This window comes from Mugil cephalus, chromosome 15, assembly GCF_022458985.1.
Source record: "Mugil cephalus isolate CIBA_MC_2020 chromosome 15, CIBA_Mcephalus_1.1, whole genome shotgun sequence".
Taxonomy (NCBI): Eukaryota; Metazoa; Chordata; class Actinopteri; order Mugiliformes; family Mugilidae; genus Mugil; species Mugil cephalus.
The window spans coordinates 7,457,877-7,478,656 of record NC_061784.1 but is presented as its reverse complement, the minus strand read 5'-3'; the positions used below and the strand labels follow the sequence as shown (position 1 = coordinate 7,478,656).

Genomic DNA, 20,780 nt, shown 5'->3' with positions numbered 1-20,780 from the left:
TGTCAATTTCAAGCGACAGTAATCACTGTTTATTAGCTCACTTTGCCCCTGTCATGTCCAAGAGCAACAGCCACATATTAAAGTGATTAGACAATTAGGGCCATTACTGTATTACACTGGCCGGTGTCGCACATCGCACCGCGGACAGAGGGAGCCGGCGAAAACAGCCTCGCTCTCCCCTCCATTACAGGCGTTTCAACAGCTCCGAGCTGGCAGAAAATGGGCTTAATGATTGCAGCTAGTGTGTGCACCAGCGCTCTATTTAGAAACAAGAGCGCATTTTCTGTTCAAATTAACAGTGCGGCGGGATAAAGGCACAAAGGGGAATACGCCGGCGCTAAGTAGTGAGGGAAGAAGACCTGATGTAACGAGGCTTATGCTTCGGCGCTAATTAACACGAGGCCCCGCGCTCATTTCCTAAAAATTTACTTAACGCGACTCACACCGCTTCATTTATCTGAGCAAACGAGCGGAGAGATGCGTATCTACTTAAGCTGCGGCAGGTCAATTACTAAAGCTAAATAATTCACCCAGCGTAAGATACGGGCTCGACGGAGCTCCCTTTCTAATATCGAAACTTCTATATTGACGAAGGGAAATTGTTATTAGCGCAATTGAGGCGCATGCATTAATTATCGCATGATAATTTCTGTGGAAATATTAATTCTGCGCTTGCCCACACGTTATACATAACGCATCCGGCGCCCTCGTCGAGAGCAACAGGGATGCAAATTAACAGATTAAGCAGCAAGGCAGCAGACCAGAGAATCGCTTCAGCAACGCATGGGAAGAGAAGAGAAGAGAAGAGAAGAAAAGAGAAGAGAAGAGAAGAGAAGAGAAGAGAAGAGAAGAGAAGAGAAGAGAAGAGAAGAGAAGAGAAGAGAAGAGAAGAGAAGAGAAGAGAAGAGAAGAAGGCAGGTAGATTAGGAGAGAGGAGAGCCAGCATCTGGAGGCTGCTAGACATCACAGCACTCTGTCGGTCAACCTCTTCTCTTGCAGGAGGGGTAAAAAGGGAGGGAAATCTGTTTCCTGTCATCTTCCATCTTGTCAGTCTTTGTTCAGACATCTTGCATCTCCTCCACCAGCTGTTTGCTGCCTGCGCTGACAGATGGCCGCTTCTCTTTGATATGCACTCTCCTCTGGCCGACTCTCCCTCATAAACCCCTCCACCTCACTGGGTAAAAGTTTTTTTGGAGGAAATAAATAAATAAAATATAAATAACCAGCCGGGGGTACGGGCCGCAGTAGGCTTTGCTGAAAGCAGAGGAAGGTAATTGGTCACAGTGAGAAGCTGATGGCCACTTGCAGAACACAGTGGCGTATAATAAACAGACTTCCCCCCAGTCCCCCAGCAGAAAATAATGATCTAGACATTATGCATTTGAATTTGGGAACGCGTCCACGTGCGTCTATGTTCCACAGCGCCGGCCAAGCTTGTGCAGGTTTCAAGCCAAGACTCGCTGGTGGGAGGTGGGAGGGGCTGAAAAAAAAGCATAGGATTGTTTCTTTGGACTATGCCAGCGTAGACTGGTATTGCCAGACAGTTACACAAGTTAACATTCAGACAAAAAGCAATTGTTGGGCTTTGCTCTCCAGCAGTCTGCAGCATGTGATCCATCCTTCCATAAATCTGTGACATTCTCGGAGCTCACATTGCCAGACTGCTTTCCCTGCGAATGCGCGCGTCTGCGCGAAAAGCAACCCTACACTGCGAAGGGAGCGCGTGCGCGAGGACAACAGAGGGCTCTTTGAGCCAGGGTACCAGGGCCTGCCCATGTAGCTCAGGCAGCTCAGCTATGGGAACCATGTCTGTGCCCAGTGATCCAGCAGGCTGAAACCAGAGCCGCTGAGGAACGGGCAGCAGACGGCGGGCAGGACCCGGCATTCCAGTGGGAATTTAACGGGGGCTAATGAGCTCTGGGAGGACTCCTCTGAGAAGAAAACGAGGCGCACGTTCACCGTATAGACCGACGCACACCTGCACTCAATAACACGAGCCCAGACACACTTCTACCGTTAAATAAAGAGTCTCTAAAAATTGTTAAGCCACATATAATCCAAATATACAAACATGCAATTTAGGAAAAGTCAAAGAAATATTAGGATGTTTAAAAAAAAAAAAAAAGTCTTAGACTCTGATCTAACTCTGTGCCCGGTGAAGCCAGAGTCTGACAACTCTCCATTAGGATTTCATTATGTGGTGGCGCATTTTAAATGATGATAAAGGAAATATATAACTCAATTGGATGATCCTCAAAACAATCAGAGCCATCTCGTTGTCTACTGCGGCTCCAGTGACAACAAATATAGCCTAAACGATTTGACAGACCAGTAACTAACAGAGCGACTCCCAAGCAACTCTCTGACCACAACGGTAAAGTATGTGGCTTCTAAGCTAGCCCCAGATGATTTCTACTACATAACATACAACATATAAGACATGTGTTTTCCTTACAGGGGCAATGAACCACTCTACCCATTTATAAAGACATCCTTGTGCTGTCCAAACACAGCGACTGGCCAAGGAAAGCAAAGAAATAAAATCATTAAGCGCATGAAAGGAGCAGAATATTATGGAAATGTTACTGATTTTAATCTTAAATAGAATAAAGAAAAAAAAAAAAAGATCTTTTCCTAATTTGTCTGTATCCTAGAAGAAATAAACTTGCGAGCATGAAACTGGCAATTAGAGGAGCTGAATTTATAAAATCCCCTAAGTGGCGTAATTTCCAGTCAAATAATCCTGGTAACCTCAAGTCTGGAACCCATTAAGCAGGCTGTCATAAAACCCTGTACCACCTACAGTGTGTATATATATATACAGCGTGTAGAGCGTCGGGGGGTTACGAATACACAGACCCCGCTTTCTTTCCTATAGGATGCGTGGAACGGGATGGAGATAAAAGTCGACAGGCAAAAGCATCCAGCCTGTGTGGGTGAAAGTTGTCTTTCCAGTTGGCTAGGCATCCAGCCATTCGCTCTCTCCATCTGTCAGTCGCGTCCCTAGTGGCTACACTGAGGGCTCGCGCTCTCTCCCGCTCTCTCCCGCTCTCTCCCGCTCTCCCCTTCTCTCCGGCCCACAATTGTTCAGTGATCCAGACACTGGTCAGCCGCTCCCTCTCTCCTCTCTGCTCTCCGCTGAGGAGGCTGGAGACCAGAGAGACAGAGGCAGGCGCTGCCTTGTTACAGCCCACTCGCCGTGTTTACATCCACCAAATTAACACAAACATGGCAGGGGGATATGAGATCCTGCCCGGGGCCTGAACCCAGCAGCAACTGCCACTTACATGCACACTGATACAGAGAGAGAGAGAGAGAGAGAGAGGGAAGCAAGCAGCTCCTGTGACTTCATTTGAGTGGCATGCAGCGGGGACTCAGAGGAGCCTTTGATTATTCTTTTTACAAAAGACAGGCCCAGATCAGTTCAGTTCGGTCTGGGTGTTTCTGGGTGTCACTTTTAATGGCTCCTTCCATTTGAAGCAAAATAAAATAAATCTGAAAGTCTTTTTCACAAAAAGTCAGATTACGCCTCTCTCGGTGGTCCGCCAGGAGAAGCTTAGCGATACAGATGGGCAGAATGATCGCCGCGCTCTCCACGGCCGCGCAACCACCGAATATGTCAGTTCCAGTGCGCACTCGTCCACTTTGAGGCTTAGCATAAGCAGGCGCGCAAGACACCTCGCAAAAAAAAAAACAAAACCGAAAAAAAAAAAAAAAACACTTAGCTCTTGGTGAACAAACAGATCTAGCGGAGTGAAAATCTGCCTAGTCAAGCTACTTTCCTCCCCCCTAAGCTTCTGTTGTCTCCTCTGTGGTGGAAGCTTTTGTCTGACAGATGTTTACAGGGGATGGGCGATGTTTCCTCCCTACGTGCAGCCTGGGAAAACATCTGGAGTTTGCAGGGATTTAGCGGTAATCCCTTTGGCAAGCTGTGGAGCACTCACTTGGAATTCCAATGCGTCTGTGCAAAGTGAGAAAGCTTTTGTGGAGAGAAAATAAATAAATAAATAAATAAATAAACACGCAACAGTTAACAAACAAATAAAAAGAACTGCGACAACCAGCGCCGGGGTCAAAAGTTCCACGAGCTTCTTACGGCTCCCGCTTTTAAGCGGGAGTGAATGAAACCGGCTCGGCTGAAGCGGCTCGGATAAGCTCTCGTTAGAGTCCTCTCGGCGTGGCTGGGTGTGCACAGGGGTAAAACTTTCATGCAGATCACCTCCTTCGCTGTTTGCCAAAAAGAAGGAACTCCTTTTTTTCTTCCCTTTGGGCTGGTTACACTAGAGGAATGTTCGTAGGCACTGAACACAATTAGATGCAAACCAGAAGCAAACCAGATAACAACAGTCTCCCAGCAGACCTGTAAAAAGGACAATGACAGTCTCAGACGATTTCCCTGAGCAGGAGGTCCACAGGAATGTATGCCGGTGATTATATTTAGGTTTGAATAGGTGATACTAACCAAGACACTAACCATGGACTGTAGCTCTCATAACTCATAACACTCCACAATGATAACCCACATCCCACTCTCTGATTACTGAGCTACTGTGTCAGCAGAAGAGGAAATACTGATCAGTCAGCACTCATGATTTCAACTATAGGTACTCATAGATGTACCAACTTAATGTGCGTAATATTTGAGAAGTTTCTTTTTCAGCATTCTGTTGTAAGAGGTGGTTTAGACCACATGAAGGAAAGGTTCGTTGAGGGGGTTCGGACATACAAACATTTGTGTGACTCGTCTTGGTCGAAATTTCGGCGACAGTTTCTTTCGCTGTTGTAGAAAGCTAAGAAGAATGTAGAAACAAACATTTTCCACGATTGGCAAAAACAAACAAACAAACAAAAAAACAGCGCTACCCAGTGTTTCAGTGGTGATTTTACAGACTGACGAGCACACAAATATAAACGGCTCGCACCAGCGTGGGCTACACAAGTAGGCGACGGGGTCTACGTCCCACAGTACTTTAAAAGAGCCTTTCTAAAAAGTGTCTGCTGTTTAGCAGTGGAGAAGGTTCCACAATGCGAAGCACTGCAGGCAAAACCGACTAACAGTTAGTGGGCAAAGAAATCACCCGGAGTTATGGAAGGCACGGTTTGTTTGAAAGTCTGAGCGTCATTACAGGACCCTTGAGTGTGTTATTTCGCAGAAAACACGGCCTGAATGAGAATACTTAAGCCAGAGCGAATGTAGTTTGCAGATAAATATTGTGACATGTGCAGGACGCTGTATGTATAAAAGCCAGGAATTTAACCAACACATAAATGTACTGTATGTCTACAGTGTCAACGCTCCACATGTTAAACAAACAGAAGTCAGGCATAAAAAAAACAGTCCACCAGCTGCCACGTGTCGGCTCAGCTACAAATCTCCTCGAAAGCCTCGCGAACACATATCTCGGGCTGTTAATTTGATGAAGGGGCTCACCTGTTTACCAGTAACTCATCTGTTTGTGACCGGCGGCGATTAACTGCATTTACTAAAGCGTTCTACTCAAGCACCATTTTGAGGAAGCCTGATTATCCATCTTCCTTTGATTCTCTTGCGCTAGGCTTTTTACTTGGGAGTGTTTTTGCGTTGTTGAACACACTTTGATTTACCGCGTCGAGGATCTGAGCGGTGCTTCTCCCACTGGTACTGATAAATGGTAGCCTGAAAAACACATCAGCTGTTGGGAGCTTACCATGCTTCGACTGAGATAATTAATTAGAAAATTAATTACCGATTAATTCTTTACCTACTTTGTACTGTTTCCTTGTATTCTCATAAAGGCCTCAGTCAAATAGCATTGAAATCCGTCTGAGTGCATTCGTCGTAGCCACGAGTGAACTCAGTGTGTGTTAAATTGAATTAGTCCAGCGTGCGTCAGGTCACCGTTTGCCCTCTGTGGGGCTGCTGGCCCACAGGGGGTCCTGGCACCGGCTTACATGTGGAGGACAAAGAGCTGCGAGCAGACAAACAGATCAGGGCTTCAGTGTTGTGTTCCCTTTCCACTCGGAGGAATGCAACCAACCTCCAGCCTCCCACCAGCCTCAGCCTCCCTCCCTCTCGCAGCCCACACACAGGGGGTAGCAATTACCCTTTCCCTAAACTCGGATGACCCTGTGTTCTTGACCCAGAAGCTACAACGCCTTGCGCCCCCGTCACCCTTTTCTCTTCAGAGAGCGAAGGAGGCGGGGAGGAGGTGTGGGGACAGGCACTCAGTCAAAAATGGCAGTGCTTGTTTAAGGTCACATCCTTTTTAGCCCGCTGCTGAAAGCGTGCCTGTCAATCACGCGTAATCACACAGAGGCTGGCTGCTCCGGAGGCAAGACAGCTGGGAGCAGGGGAAAAAAGAAAAAAAAAAAAGAAAAAAGAAAAAGCAGACGACCGCATAAGCCCTTCTTCTCCACCAACACACTCCCGTCAGCTTTCCCTCCCCGAAGAACTGACACATACACCCTGTTCCTCTGTATACTTTCTTTGCTGGAACAAAGACCTGCAGGGAAATTGTAAAATACACAAAAGTCAGGCCACCTAGGAGCAGGAGATCGGCGCAGCCAGATCGACTATTCTGTAATTTTGCAGTAAAGATACCGTTCCGGAGCTCCTGCAACTGGTCCAAGACGTGCAAATGAGAGACACTTCTGACCCAACAAGGCTTTTTAAAGAGCCGGCCCCACCGCTCCGGATTCCTCTCCATCTTATCGTCTCTGCTCTTACTTCTGCTGGATTAAATGTGAAATGTGGCCGTAACAGGACGAGGAGCGAGCGGTAAAGAGAAGGAGCATGACACAGAACTCCCGTCTCCCACTTTTAAACCAGACACTTTGAGCGGACACCCGTGCCGTTGCCATGGTTGCTCTAACTTGTCTCCACTGCTGTTTCTTCTAAGGTGTCACACACACACACACATTTCTATGTGTCCTGATATTTTTGATGAACATTTCGGAAAGGCCTCCTTTCAGACTGCAGTAATGTTTCTAATTATCTACAGCAGGAGTCTTCAGTGTCTTTCAGGCCAAGGAAACCAAACTGATGGAGAGATTAAGTCGGGACCCCCTACCTACTATATGTGTTCTATATTAAACTCGGACTAGTGAAAATTATATATATACATCATTCTGCATTCAATATTAAGCTATTCAGATAACACAGAGCTTCAAATATTTTTTTATTTCGATTCCCTGCCTCCATTTAACCTTTTACTAAAATATGTTGCATTGATGTTAACGTGTATTCAAAGAAACTTGAATTTCTAACAGAATATGCAGTAATAATTAGGAAGCCGACACTTTTGTTAGACGAGGTCGTAAAATATCATTTAATGGGCCGCACAGAGAAACCGTTAAGATAAAAAGAGCGGCCATCTTCTCACCTCAAGACTGCTCAAGTACAAAATGGCAGAGCAGATGGAAACGAAGCACCTCGGGCACCAGCAGATGCTCCCATGAGGCCACTTGGCGCTCTCTTACTTATCCACTACAATAAGCCCGGTCACGGCGGAGACAGTCCGACACACGCACGCCATCATTTCATATTTTCACAGCATCGAAACGTTTCGACTGAAACCGAGCCTTGGAGAAGGCGCACCCGGCAGTAAGCAGAGCGGTGCCGCCGCCGCGTTTTATGTAACCGGATAGCTTTATTGATCCTACGGGGGGAGACACCTGATGCTAAGTGGAGAACTCGATCAGCAGAAGGGGTCACGGCTAAGAAAAAAAACAAAAAAAAAAAAACGCCCCGACACAAAGACAGACCTCATGACTAGAGGACTGGCTAGATGTTCACTGGTGGATGGTGTCCGGCTGATGAACAACTGACTGACTGAGGGTAATTGTAGCTGTAGCTGTTTTCATTAGCACAGAGTCGAGCATTTGGGAAAAGTGCTAGCAGCTGGCTCAGAGCTTGGCTTTCACAGTGAAATGCCATCCAGCCACAGAGGAGTGACGCTGAGGGCGCGTGTCCCATCAGACTCAGTAGCACCACGCCGGCTACGGGATCTGATGTCCAGGCCGTGACATCACTAACCGCATTAAAACTTCATCACTGTGCTTCATCACAAGACTGGGTCAGGCCCGCGCTATACGTTCACACTGTGCATGAATTACTACAGGTAATTCAAAGTGAATGCAGCTTCATTTGCATGATTGCACTTTTTACCGTTGAAGTATAAAGAAGCAATGACCTTTAAAAGTAGATAAGAACACACCCACATCGTAAATAAGAAGCTAAATAAATGTATCCTGGTATGTTCTGAGAGCGCAGAATCTCATTTACACAAAGGCAATAAATAAAGCAGATGCAAAAATCAGCACAAAGCTAAAACAGTGCACGCGCTTTTTGCAGCTTAATGGCTCAAGCTACACTTGTAATGAAATGCACTTACTGCAGCGAGGAGTCTAAGAATAAGCAAAAAAAATAATAAAAAAATAAATAAATGTGAGTGTTCTCACTTGAGCGAGCACAACGCTCCCATAACACACAATACTACCGAAGAAATTGTAACAGACATCGCCCGTTTGCAGTGCATTAGGCTCCCTTTCAATGAAATACTGTATTTACGGGAAAAGCACTGTCAGCAGCCAGGAGTCAATATTCCCACGGGCGAAATTACACAGGGAACATAAGTATTTAACCTCCACTTTACCACAGGCCCACAGCCATAAATTCGCCTATGAATTTAAAACGGCCACTGAGGGAAGGGAAAATAATGCCTGGAAAGAGTATCCATGCACGACTAAATAATTCAACATTTTCACGAGCAATCAATATCAGATGCCTAGATATTTGCCATGACACTCTGAGCGGAGGAGTCGGGCCAGGAAAATAAAAATAATCTACACATGGAGCTTACCTTCTCGTTGTATTTGAACTTGACATAAAACCAGCTGGACTTGATCATCCTTCTGTCTTCTGCTCCTGACGGATTCAGCGTGCGGCGGAACGACCGAGCCTGCTCCAGTGACTGATGCTGAACGTGCGGTACGTCGACTCTGAAATGTTTCAGCTACTTTTATCCCGCTGGTCTTTGTGCCGACTCTTTCCCCGCTCCGGCTTTGACTCCAAGCCTCTGAGCCTGCTACCGTTTCACTCCCTCGTCTTCACTGTGTAGTGTGTTGAGTGCTGTGTGTGTGTGCGTGTGTGTGTGTGTGTGCATGTGTGTGTGTGTGTGTCGTGGCAGGGTTGGAGGGCTGACAGAAGAGCTCCTCAGATGGGCTTCAGCTGTGTTCAGTGGTGGTGGCAGATGCCAGCAGAGGAGCAGCAGGGGGATGTTTCCAGTCAGAGTGGGCAAACTCCACAAACTCAAGCACCATCCTCCCACACTGCCCACTCCCTCTCTCCTTCTTCTTTCTCTCTATCCTACACACTTCCCTTATCGGCCTCTCTTGCTTCCCCCCCTCTTTCCAACCCCTTTGCTCACTCAATGTCTCCCCCCAGTGCTTCCTATTGCTCTCGTTTATGCACCGGTAAACTCTTTCAGCCTGACCTCGTTTAACCCGCCCCTGTATCTGTTTCAATCTAGCGTCTCGCTGCTCTGTAAAGTAACACTGTCTGCTTTATTATTTCCACAGAAAGCAGCCCCTGATGTCGGGCCTGACCCCAGAAGAGAAGCATTCCCACGAGCCAAATACGCTGCGATGGATAAATAATTGTGCCTCCAAAACATTACGTCAAATGCAGTTATGATGAGCTAATAATGGGCACAGCCTGCATGATGGCTCCTTGTCCTCCTAGTAACATTTACTGTTAGCGTGCTATCCGGTGCTCTTGTTTCATAAAATGACAACCGGGTAACCTCGCCACAATTCAACTTTGTGGAGTAATTGCATTTGAACTGCTGAGGGAATTACCTGGCTCGTTCACTGTTATGTGACAAGCGAAAGTTCACCAACGGGTAAAAAGACTGAACCAGAAGAATGATGTCACATGCCAATAGGGCTGCACGATTATGGCCAGAATGATAATCACGATAATTCTGATCAATATTGGAATCACTTTTATTCATCATGTTGGGGAAACGTCTGTATTTTTATTGTGCTACTTGTAAACAAATAATATGTGAACGCTCTTCAGTGCAAAAGTGAAACTTTAAATATGAATAACTGCCCATGAAAATGAACACAGAAGAGGGCTAAAATAATAAACATGCTATTACAGAGCGCCATCACAAAGTGCAACTCACTGGAAACAATCACGGCTTATACAGAGAAGGTAATAACAGACTGTGGGCCTACAGTCGCATGCTTGTTCACCACGGTGCTCCTCATCTCCAACTGCTGCCGTAGCTTCTTCTCACAACATTAGAACTTGCTCTCATCATTTCACCCATTCACTGTTCATACTATGGACAAACCCATCGTGACGTCACCCATTAGATTCTGAACCTCAAAAATGAAGCCCGAAGTGGGCGGAGCCTGCGGTCGCCATGTTGGATGAGCTTTACTCCGCCCACACTCGGATAGTCCACATTTGGACATGGGGGGTCGTATCGGACCCGCCCACCCAACTCTCTGCTACCTATAAGCTCAAGGTACGGCCTGTCACTCAAAGCGTGAACACCCTTAATTATGCAGAACAGTTGTCATGAATTGTGAAATAAACTATTTAGACCAACATTGTTTTTGGGACCAGGCTGTAAACTTGTTTAATAATGCTGTAAAGTTGGGCTTTTTAACATGGGGGTCTATGGGGATTTGCCCCCAGCCTCATGTGGCCACTCAATGAACTGCAAGTTTTTGCACTAGCACATTTTTTTTTGACCTGGAGGCTGCCGCTTGAGTTCAACAAGTTTGCCGCTGCAAGGTGCGCTCGCTTGTTATTTAGGCAGCTTAATGAAGCCTTAGGCATGTGTCCGCCCCCTGCTGGTTGGCTGACTACTGGTTGAAAAAGTGCTTGATTAGATATGCAGCAGAGCCCGCATTTCAAATGTAAACACCACCAATGATGATGTTCATTTAATTGTCGTGTTTGTCTCTCTGTGAAATCCCCTATATATTACACATTGTTATTTGGCCTAATATCTGTGAAATCATATGTCTTTCTCGATAACCTCCGTGGCCCGTGTCTAAGTAAGTAAGTTTAAAATAAGCATCACCCCTCTTTATTTAAATACAGTTAAACTAAAACAGCACATTTGGATCAGAGTTAATTTACTGTTGCACGGCAAAAAGAGCAAACAACCACACAGCTGCCATCGTATTTGGTTTCAAATGCTGCCAAATTGTGACTGGAACACGGATAAACACTAAGACAAAAAGCTAAATTTGTCATGAAATATTCTGTATATGAGATAATGTGAGGTTAGTTGGACTAAAATATCTTATCCAATAAATCGGTATGTAAACAGCCAGCAATACAAATGCAGGGGATCAGCAAGGGGGAAACACACTGACATTATGAACTGGACATTTGCCTGCTGTGAAGGATTAAGGACTAAAAAGGCCACAGCTGAGACGGAGACTGGGCCACCCAGCCAATGTTTACATTCTGCCACTCCCCTCAGCGTACAGGGCCCACATACCCCCCCACACACACCACACTGCTGTGTATATAATCATGTCACCTTTGACGATGCCTTGAGTTGTCTGCCAACTAGAATGGGCTTCTGTATCCCACAGGATTTCGCCAAATTTGGCAGCTCCTGAGTTAAACCGAGGCAACCCTTCTATCGTAGGACAGCAGCGGGTTATAAACAAAAGCAATCAGACGAACCAGTAGCGCCACAGTGTTAGCATCCATGGAAACATAATTTCACTTGGCCAGACCTTTGCCCAAAACTTGTGCCAGAGCAGGAAGAGAAGTCTGGCAGGAGGCAGTGTCACAGGGGAACAACAAGGCTGACTTTTTTATTTGAATGCACCTCTCTTACACAATTTATGCTAATAAAAGAGGTGTGGGGAAAGTGCTTTGCTGCTAAGCCACTACAGTACCTACTACATAAGACAAGTACTTTAAAAGGACTTAACAAAAACATCCATGTAAGGCTATCCGTGACATAAGGAATTATTATTGAAAATATAAGAGATTTATCGTCCTACTTTGTAGCCTGGAAGCCAGCCCGACTTCGCCCACCCACAATTTTTTGTTACACGCCAGACTTTCCCTGAATGCATAATAAGGTTGTAGTAAAGACGCAGTAATAGGCTACTAAAAATATTATGTGTAACCCTAAATTAAAGCCCGATGCAAAAGCGTAGAACATGGTTGTCCCAGAATCACAGGCGCCTGAAAGTTGGCCAATATGTTCAATATTACTACAAACCTATTAACATGGCTAATGAAAATGAATATTTGACTAGGTACAAGCAACAACATGTTTTTCTTGAAGCGGCGTGAAGACGGCCTCCCTCTTTCAATCCATCACCAAGCGTCCACAAAAGTCAGCTTTGCAATATTTGCCCAAATCCCAAAGCTGTCGACAGCCAATGTGAAATGAGGGCTTTTCTTCAGGACTTGCATCTCCATCTCAGCTTTGGACGCCGTTGACTGGTTGGTTTGTTTACAAGGCACAGGCCATTTACAACGCACTTCATGCATGTAGGACTAAAATACAACTTCTATAAGCATATCTCATGTGTTATGTAATTCAAAAAAGAATTGGATGAAGGAAAGAGGAAAAGGGCCTTTTTCAGTTACTCAGAATAACAGTAAAATATTAGTATGCATATAAACAGTAAAGGAGCAACTGATGTCACAACTGAATATAAAATGCCTGTGGCTGGTTAAAATGCAAATCACTAGGTGAGAAAGCACATGGTGATGAAAGGAGCTGTCCACACTGGGAATAACACATTCTGACCAGGGAACCCTGACCAAATAACGTTACAAATAGTGTTTTTTTTTTTTTCAAACATGGCTCTGTCTTGGAGAAGACAGAGTTCCATTCATTGGTTCATACTGAGTTTGAGGCACTACATACTGAGGAGACTTAAGAATACAGAAAAAAATAGAAAGACAAGGAATTCTTGAATTCTTGACAATTCTTGGTGGACGGAGACGGCTGGTCAAGCATTATGTTTGAGGAAACCCTGTCCAGCCATCTCTTCTCAACGTGGCGCCCAAGGTGAAGAAAAAAGGTTCTTTAACCTCATCATTTAGCATGAATAAAGTGGATATTTTACACACACAGCACATTTAATAGTGAACGTACATATCTGATATGATAGGATAAACTAACAGTTGGTTAAATTACCTCAGGGTATTGCTGTGGATAGTCTAAATAATCAAGATAACGCTCACGTTCTCCTGCATGTGTGCTGTAACATGGTGCTGGCGTGTTAGCGGCCATGGTGCCTACTAGTCCGCGGTGATTTCTTTCTATACCTTCTGCTATAGATTAACAAACCTGTTAATGTTAATATTAGCTGTTTGGCTGCTGCACTTGCTGTGTAGAAGCTGTTTGTGGGTGTTGGCATGTGCTGCACTTCCTTAGCATTCATAGCGTGGCGTTAGCTACACCTGAAAGCTGTTTTGATTTAGTTTTTGCAAATTATTGCAGTTAATTGGAGAAAACTGGTTCTGTGCCGTGAAATAATTAACATGTTTTGAGTTGTCTCAAAAGTAAATGTTGTGATATTTGTTTCTGTTCATTAGTGTTGATGACTGGCAGATATTTCTGTATGTACACTAGGAGGTTGAGCATTTACACGCATTCATTTTAGTAGACACAGTCAGATATGCATATCTGACTGTGTCTACTTTTGCAGAGCAAGGCAAGGTTCTTTCATTAAATTGTTGTAACTTATTATCCATACTCCCTTTGTAATAACATGTAAATATGTAATCCATGTAACTCCTGTTTACACTTATCCTGTCTGCACTTTATCCACTTTATTTACTTCTCCACTTTATTCCTACAGTCATGTTTAAATCCTCAATGGACAGTTTGACACATTGCAAATATTCATAGCATATTTTTTGTATATACTGTGTATTGTTCTAGTTTTTTGTGTCTTTAAAAGTGTTTTGTTTACCACGTCATGGTGCTCACTTTGGCTTTAAATTACCCCCAGGGGTAAAAAAAAATATTTTTTATTTAGTTTTGTGAATCCGAATGTAGAATGGTCAGCAAGTTGTTTTAGTTGAGTAGTACACACAGAAGAGTCTCGCAGCGATGTGAAGGCAAGAGACAGTAGACTCTGAGAGAAATTTATCAATTTATAGCAATGATGGGGGAAAAAAATAAAGTTGGCCAAACATTTTTATTTTATTTTTTTTTGCAGGGAATCACTGTCCACAACTTTTCTAATTGTCATCTTCGAGCATTGGGTGAACCCAGATGGAGCAGCTGTGGTTATTTCTTCTTCTTCTTCTTCTTTTTTTTTGCCGTGGCAAGAAGAGCAAGCTCCATCCACAGTAGCAATATTTATACTCTCATATTGTTGGGGTAGGGATACAAGTGGGTTGCCAAGACAACCACAACCTGGAAAGTCCACTGGCCACCAAGTGCCAGCGACAAAGCGATGGACGACAAGTAAATCATGTCACATGTGGTTGTGGCTCATAATGAACGTGGCAAAATATCCCCGCAGTTGTTGTCAAGGTACTGCGCGTTCTGACTTTATAGCCTTCATGTATTACAAACCAAAAGATTAAGGACAACTACTGCTTCAGCAAATTAGTAACAGATTTTTGGAACGGCCACAGCGACCATTGTAAAGTAAAGAGAAGAGAGAAAATACTTATTCACTGATCTTTAGTGCATTGGATGAAAACTAACTATTTTTATCTTCTCTACCCGCGAGTCTTTAACCCTTCCCTCCACCTCTTAGCATGGTTTCACCACGGTTCCCGCAGTGAAGTCTTGTCAGGTGGACTTATCTTCAGCAGTTGGTCTAATCAAAAGAAAAACAAACAGCAGGTTCCCCAGACTCGGGTTGCTAGGGGCCTGGTGTGTGTGTGTGTGTGTGTGTTTGTGTTTTAGTGTGTGGGCTGTTGTATATTGTTTGCTTCACTCCTGTTTTTTTTTTTTTTCTCCTCCTTGCTCTTCTTTCCCTCTCGTCTTATCACTTTCCACTCTCCTCATGTCACCCACGGGGAGCCTGTAGTGCTGTAATGCTAAGTGACAGCCTGCCTGCCTGCTCACTTCCCACACACACATTGCCTACGCTTGGCCACGGCCCCCATGGCCATCGCTGTGCCCGGATAACAGAGCTCCAAGAGCTCGGAGGGACGAAATCCAACAGAACACAAGAAAGTAGTTCAGGGTATCATTCCACCGCCTGGTGTGTATTTAGACACAACACAGAGAGGCTCGAACAAAGCTGAAAAGATGAAGTCTGTGTGCTGGTGATAATATGTTAGGGGCTCAATCGAAGGTGCTTATGGGGTTATCTCGCTATCCTTTTGGATGTTTAGTTAAGCAATTAGACGTAGCATGCAAACAGATCGTATCAAAACAGTTTATATCATGAGCAGCTGAGTGGAATAAGGGGAGGTTAAGGAGCATTGTTTCCGCATGGCTTTATCAGCAGGCAGGGGAGGGTGAAGAAGAAGAAATAGGTTTTAATGGCCCAGTTTTTTTGGACAAGTATCAAACACGGCGATGTGTCTCGAGGGCCCCTGTGCCTCGATGATATGTCTCCTTTAGATTTCTCCCTCGTCGTACACCTCCTTCCCACGCTGCTGAGCACAGAACACAGTAGCTTTAGCGGTGAGCCTGCAGAGGCCCTGGAGCTGCCTCGCTGCACAGACGCTTTCCCGCTGGAGGCGAGGCTTTTCCTTGGGGTTGAGACAGACCTAAGTGTGAGCGTGCGCTTTTTCAGTGCGGACCTGGCGCGGTTCTGCGCGCAGAAATGCTCATCCAAGCGTGTCCTCGTGCATGACACTGGAGGGCACGTGAAACCCAGTAAATTTGTGTTTGCGCATTTGCTCTCGCTCCCAAGTACTCTTGCAGCGACGGCAGCCCAGATGTTCAACCCCCGTGAGCTACAACGTGTCAGCCCTGCTCCAATTTTCCATTAAACCTGCTGCCGCACAAAAAAAAAAAAAAAAAGTATAAAACCGAAAACGCAGAGCCCTCCTGCAAAACACTTCCTCAGTTGTTGCTTTAATCTTTTAAACTCTTCGGGGGTTACAGCAGCTCTGCTCTATTAAATGCAACGTGGGACACTTACATAATCAAAAGCAAGGTAAGAGAAGGAGCAGCTGAGAGCAGAGAGAGCTTTATTCCCATTGTATCCCCCAGCTTCACCTCTAAGAACAGCTAGTGAGGGGAGAGGAAGTTACAGGAACTGACAGCCTGCTAGTCGCGCACCCCCCTTCTTCTCTCCCCCTGAAACAGCGTTGCACGCACCGAGAGGCAGTGGCCCGGCATGGCACGGCACAGCGCATGTTTCCTCTCTTCCTCTCCGCAGGCTCTATTGGCCAGAAACACAAAGGCCCTTTCCTCCTCTCCACATACAGATATTAGAGTGGAAGCTAAGTCTCCCTGATGGCCAGATAATACGGGCCTGAGTCCCATCTAAGCCACAGGCAGGAAATCACGTTAGCCTGCCCCCTATGCCTGCTAATACTGGGGATTACAGCACCAGGCTGCCTTGGCACAAATGACTTTTGCTGTAATGCAGTGAGGCAACTTGTATTAAAGTCCACGAGGTGTAGTAATAACTTGAATATCCTTCCCCGAGGGGGCTGCACGCTCACTGTCAGGAGATTAAACACAGCATGTTGATTATTTAAAAAATAAATTAATAAAAAATGTATGATTTAATATGAATTTGTATGAAAGAACCGACTTATGATGAGGAGATTTAACAAGGAAAATACTGGATGGAAGCCTTTAAAATGAAATGAAACCAGATGAACACTAATAAAATGTGAACACAAGGAAAGAACAATTTTATTTCCCAGCCACTGGTTGCATTATACACAATATTTTGAGAAATTTACTTATTACCATTAAATTAGATAAAAAGCGAAGGAGTAAATGTTCATTTACAATCACAATGAAGTTAACAAAGTGAATCATCATATGTTAATAGAATATCGGCCTACTGCCACAATGATCTACTAGATGTTGAGGTAGTCATATCAGTGAACAAATTCCCTGTCCACATACTTTTTATGATGGAAAGTTGGTCTGGAACCTCTCTGGATAAATCAGTCTGGCCGAGCTTCATGGTGAATGTGGTGATGGGCAGAAGACTAACACTGACTTACACAGTATTTTAAATCATACTCAGTGCATGTCAATAAATGCATGCAAACTGGGGTTTTCCTTCATATATATTGTGTTCAAATATGTGATCACTACGTTTGAGTAAAATATATTTGGTTTAGTTTAGTGGTTAACCAAAAGATTAATCCACTAGTCAAAAAATGCTAGATTGGAAAAACAATCGTTTGTTGCAGCCCTGCACCCTCTCATTATTTATTGGCCCCTGACCGCCCATGTGACAAGTCTAGATATCTGCAAAAAATGTCTAAAAGTAAATACGTCCAGATAGGCTCACTTTATGATGCAAAGTGGTGTAAGGAGCTGTTTTGCATGAACTAAATGCCTTTAAGAGCGTCATGACGTAGTGTGTTTACATGTAACCACGACCTTGAAACGCCTGCAGAGACAACTACAGGTGGATACTAGCATGCAAAAACCACACGCGCACACACACACACAATGCCTGTCTGCGTTCATTTGGAACTCATTTCCAAACAAGTCAGCAGGCGATTTGGACGAGGGTCTGTCTGAGGGGAAAACGAGGCTCCAGAGAGAAACAGTAAAGAGAAAAGGGAGGGGAAATGATTCCATGTTCCAATGACTTTCAGATGCATGAGCCAATGCCAGGTCCATGATGTTTCACTTCACCTCCTCCTCTCCTCGCCGCCTTTGCACGCATCCACTCCCTGCTCTCCTCCACAGGGGCGAGCGGCCTGCAGACCCAGCTGTCCCAGCGTCGGTCAACGGACGGATCAGATGAAGGCAGGAAACAGAGATAAACACAGACTAATTGTTCGCAGACAAGGGAGACACGGGACGGGGTGGGGGGTGTGGGGAGGGGGTGAAATGTTCAGAAACAAGATGCCTGTAAGTGGGGTCAAAGCTGGACGACACGCAACTTCTTGCATGTGCGGCCTAGAGAACAGCGCTTTCCAAGTAATCAGAATAAAAGACCTGCTGGCCGCAGGAGAGCAGAAGGCTGTTTATTCACGTACAAAGTTCCACCCAATTTAGAGAAAAAATGAGCCACTGGCAAAGCTTTTACATACACAATCATAATCAAAAAGTAAAGTAGAGCTCTTTCACAGTCAAGAAAATCCAGGACATGAACAAGGACGCTCTGGGTGAGCAGGTACGGACTGAACCCTCCGAATATCAAAAAGACAAAAAGAATATCTGTGAAAGTGTGGCTGCACCTCTTATTGTCTGGATGTGATAACTGTGGAAGCTTCCACACACTCGTCGAAGATATTCCTTCAGCATTGTGCGTTCAACAACAGACACTCTTTCCTAAGTCGATACTTCTACAATAATCTCTGGAAAGGGAACAGTGAAAGCCACATGGTGTGTTAAGCCTGCTCTGTTGTGCTGAACAGAGAGGACAAATGGAAAGTGTGGCGGTGTGGGTCAGCTATTGTTTAACTACCAGACATACCCGCACGATCCAGCACGCTAATTAACGCCGGTTAAGAAAAAGCCGACCAGTTTGTCAAAAAATAAATAGTGTGTCAGACGAAGGCTGTGAGGCAACAACTGCGGTTTAATCTCATGATGCAATGTGATATCACGGTGGCCACGGGCGGCTCAGCGGCCGACGAAACGCTTAACTTGAACCAGCCACCTCTGCAAATCCTCGCGTGCACGCCTGTATCAATTAGAGGCAGAAAACCGGGTCGAAAGGACGAGGCACGAGCTGTTGAACAAATCTACCGGAGCAAAGAGCAGAAAATAAAAATGCGGCAACATAATTAGAAGCATGAGTGGGTGGGAGACGTAATGAACTTGCAAACAATCCCAGGGAGAGATTTCTCTGTACTCCCTGTGACCCGCGGCACTTTGCTGTCCAACCGGTCCTTATGGTTGAGATATCCACGGCGTAAAGGTCTTTTAACTTGTAATTACTTAATTCACTAATGAAGATAATGGTAAACGTGGTCCGCTGACTGTGGATTCATGCTCATATACCGTTATTAATAAGCTCAGTGCATATCTTCCTTTCTAGCTGGCCCTGCTGAATTAATGGCCGGTTGCAAATGATGCGTATTTCATCTATAAGGGAAGTAATTAGTAAAGGAAACATAATTATAGTGGACTCACATTGAACCACCATCTCTGTTCTGCAGGACGGTGATGTTTGTACATTGGGTTGTTATTGTTGTAATGAGTAACATGGCACTAAATCGTTACATATTATACATTATATGCACAAGCTCTACATTATGTATCACTGAGTTCTGTGGCCTCTGTATTTACCAACAAAATACAGACACTGGCTATACCTTTGACTTGAATATATATTGTAGAGGTTCAGACAAAAGAAGCTATAGGCTTTTCCGCAAGTTAATTGAAGCTTGAATATGGGATGAGGTAGCGGGATTACAAAAAAACTATAAAAACACCATATATTTGGAATACTTGTCCGTGTATAGCAGCTAAAGGTCTGATAACTTTAGACAACGGAATTCACCAACAAATCGATGATGTGCAGCCTCCTTCTCTCTGTTACTGCAGGTAAAGTTTTTAATGAACTGACTGTCGTTGAGGGGATTTGAACTGTTTCTCAGCCAGTGTTTCGGATGCCTTTTATAGATGAGTGTGCATTGCAGTAGTACATTTGTTGTATTTCGGTACTGACTTATTTTACATGTTCAGTGAAGTATTTCCATACACTTGATGAACCGCAGCCAGTTTGATGCAATGATCCACTGGGCTCCTCACCTGTCTTCTAGGAGACGTCCGCGATGATATTGTCACGTGATCTTTGACTAGTTACAGGCAAGAAGTGAAAAAATAAATCAATAAATAAATAAAATAAACATAAGACACCATAATGTCTTATAAAGGCAGCACTGCAGAGCTCTGAACTAGCTTAAATGCTAACATCTTCATGCTCTCTGTGGCTGTGCACGCTGTGCTTATCGTTCAAATATGTGTCTGCATGCAATTTCTTTTTATTTATTTACTAAACACAAAGCAAATCTACGGATAATCGGAACAGCATTTTGTTTTGCAGGCACTATAGTAAAAGCATTAAAAAAGAACTAGTGGATTTTACGGCTCATTCCTCGGTGGGTAGGTGGAAGTTTGCACCACCACTGCATGGCAATACATCAAAGCGTTTCTAGTCCGAGATGACGTACTGACCAACTGACCAGTAACATAGCAAGAACCCCCAAACTGATGCAGAGATTAAGTAGGAACCCCCTACCTATGTGTGTTCTGTATTAAACTCGGCATAGTGCTTATAAATATACATTGTTATCACTTTGCATTCAATATTAAGCTATTCAAATAACACACGTTCAAATATTATTTTTTTTTGTTTCAAATATGTGCGACAGTAGGGTGGCCGTGCAACTGCCATAAACATAAACAACCTATACATGCCATGCACTGTTAGCTTCTCTTGTGCTAATATTGCAGTGTGGATTTCATCTGGGGCTGAACAGACTCTTGGCCAATTGCGGGGAACCTGACAGGTCTCAGCTAGTGCGGCGCTCTGTGTGAAACGGCGCGCTGTTGAGACAGCACCTGTAGCGCTGAATGTGTGAAGTGCTGACTGATAGATAACGATTTCTGCTTCCATTTATCCCTTTACTAAAAATATGTTGGATTTATGTTACTGTGTATTTAAAG

At 44.6% G+C, this 20,780-nt stretch overlaps 1 protein-coding gene across 14 annotated transcripts in view; it reads right to left on the bottom strand.

The window, feature by feature from the left end:
- Positions 1–20,780, bottom strand: part of auts2a (activator of transcription and developmental regulator AUTS2 a) — a 297,228-nt gene that overhangs the window by 187,140 nt on the left and 89,308 nt on the right. Inside the window, exon 1 of one of the 14 annotated variants that reach the window (XM_047606286.1) lies at positions 8,841–9,042. The exons of the other annotated variants lie outside the window; for them this stretch is intronic. Coding sequence (XP_047462242.1) covers positions 8,841–8,888 — 48 coding nt within the window. The 5' untranslated portion in view covers positions 8,889–9,042. Of the gene's footprint in view, positions 1–8,840; positions 9,043–20,780 lie in introns of those variants that run through there. 14 annotated transcript variants of the gene reach the window in all.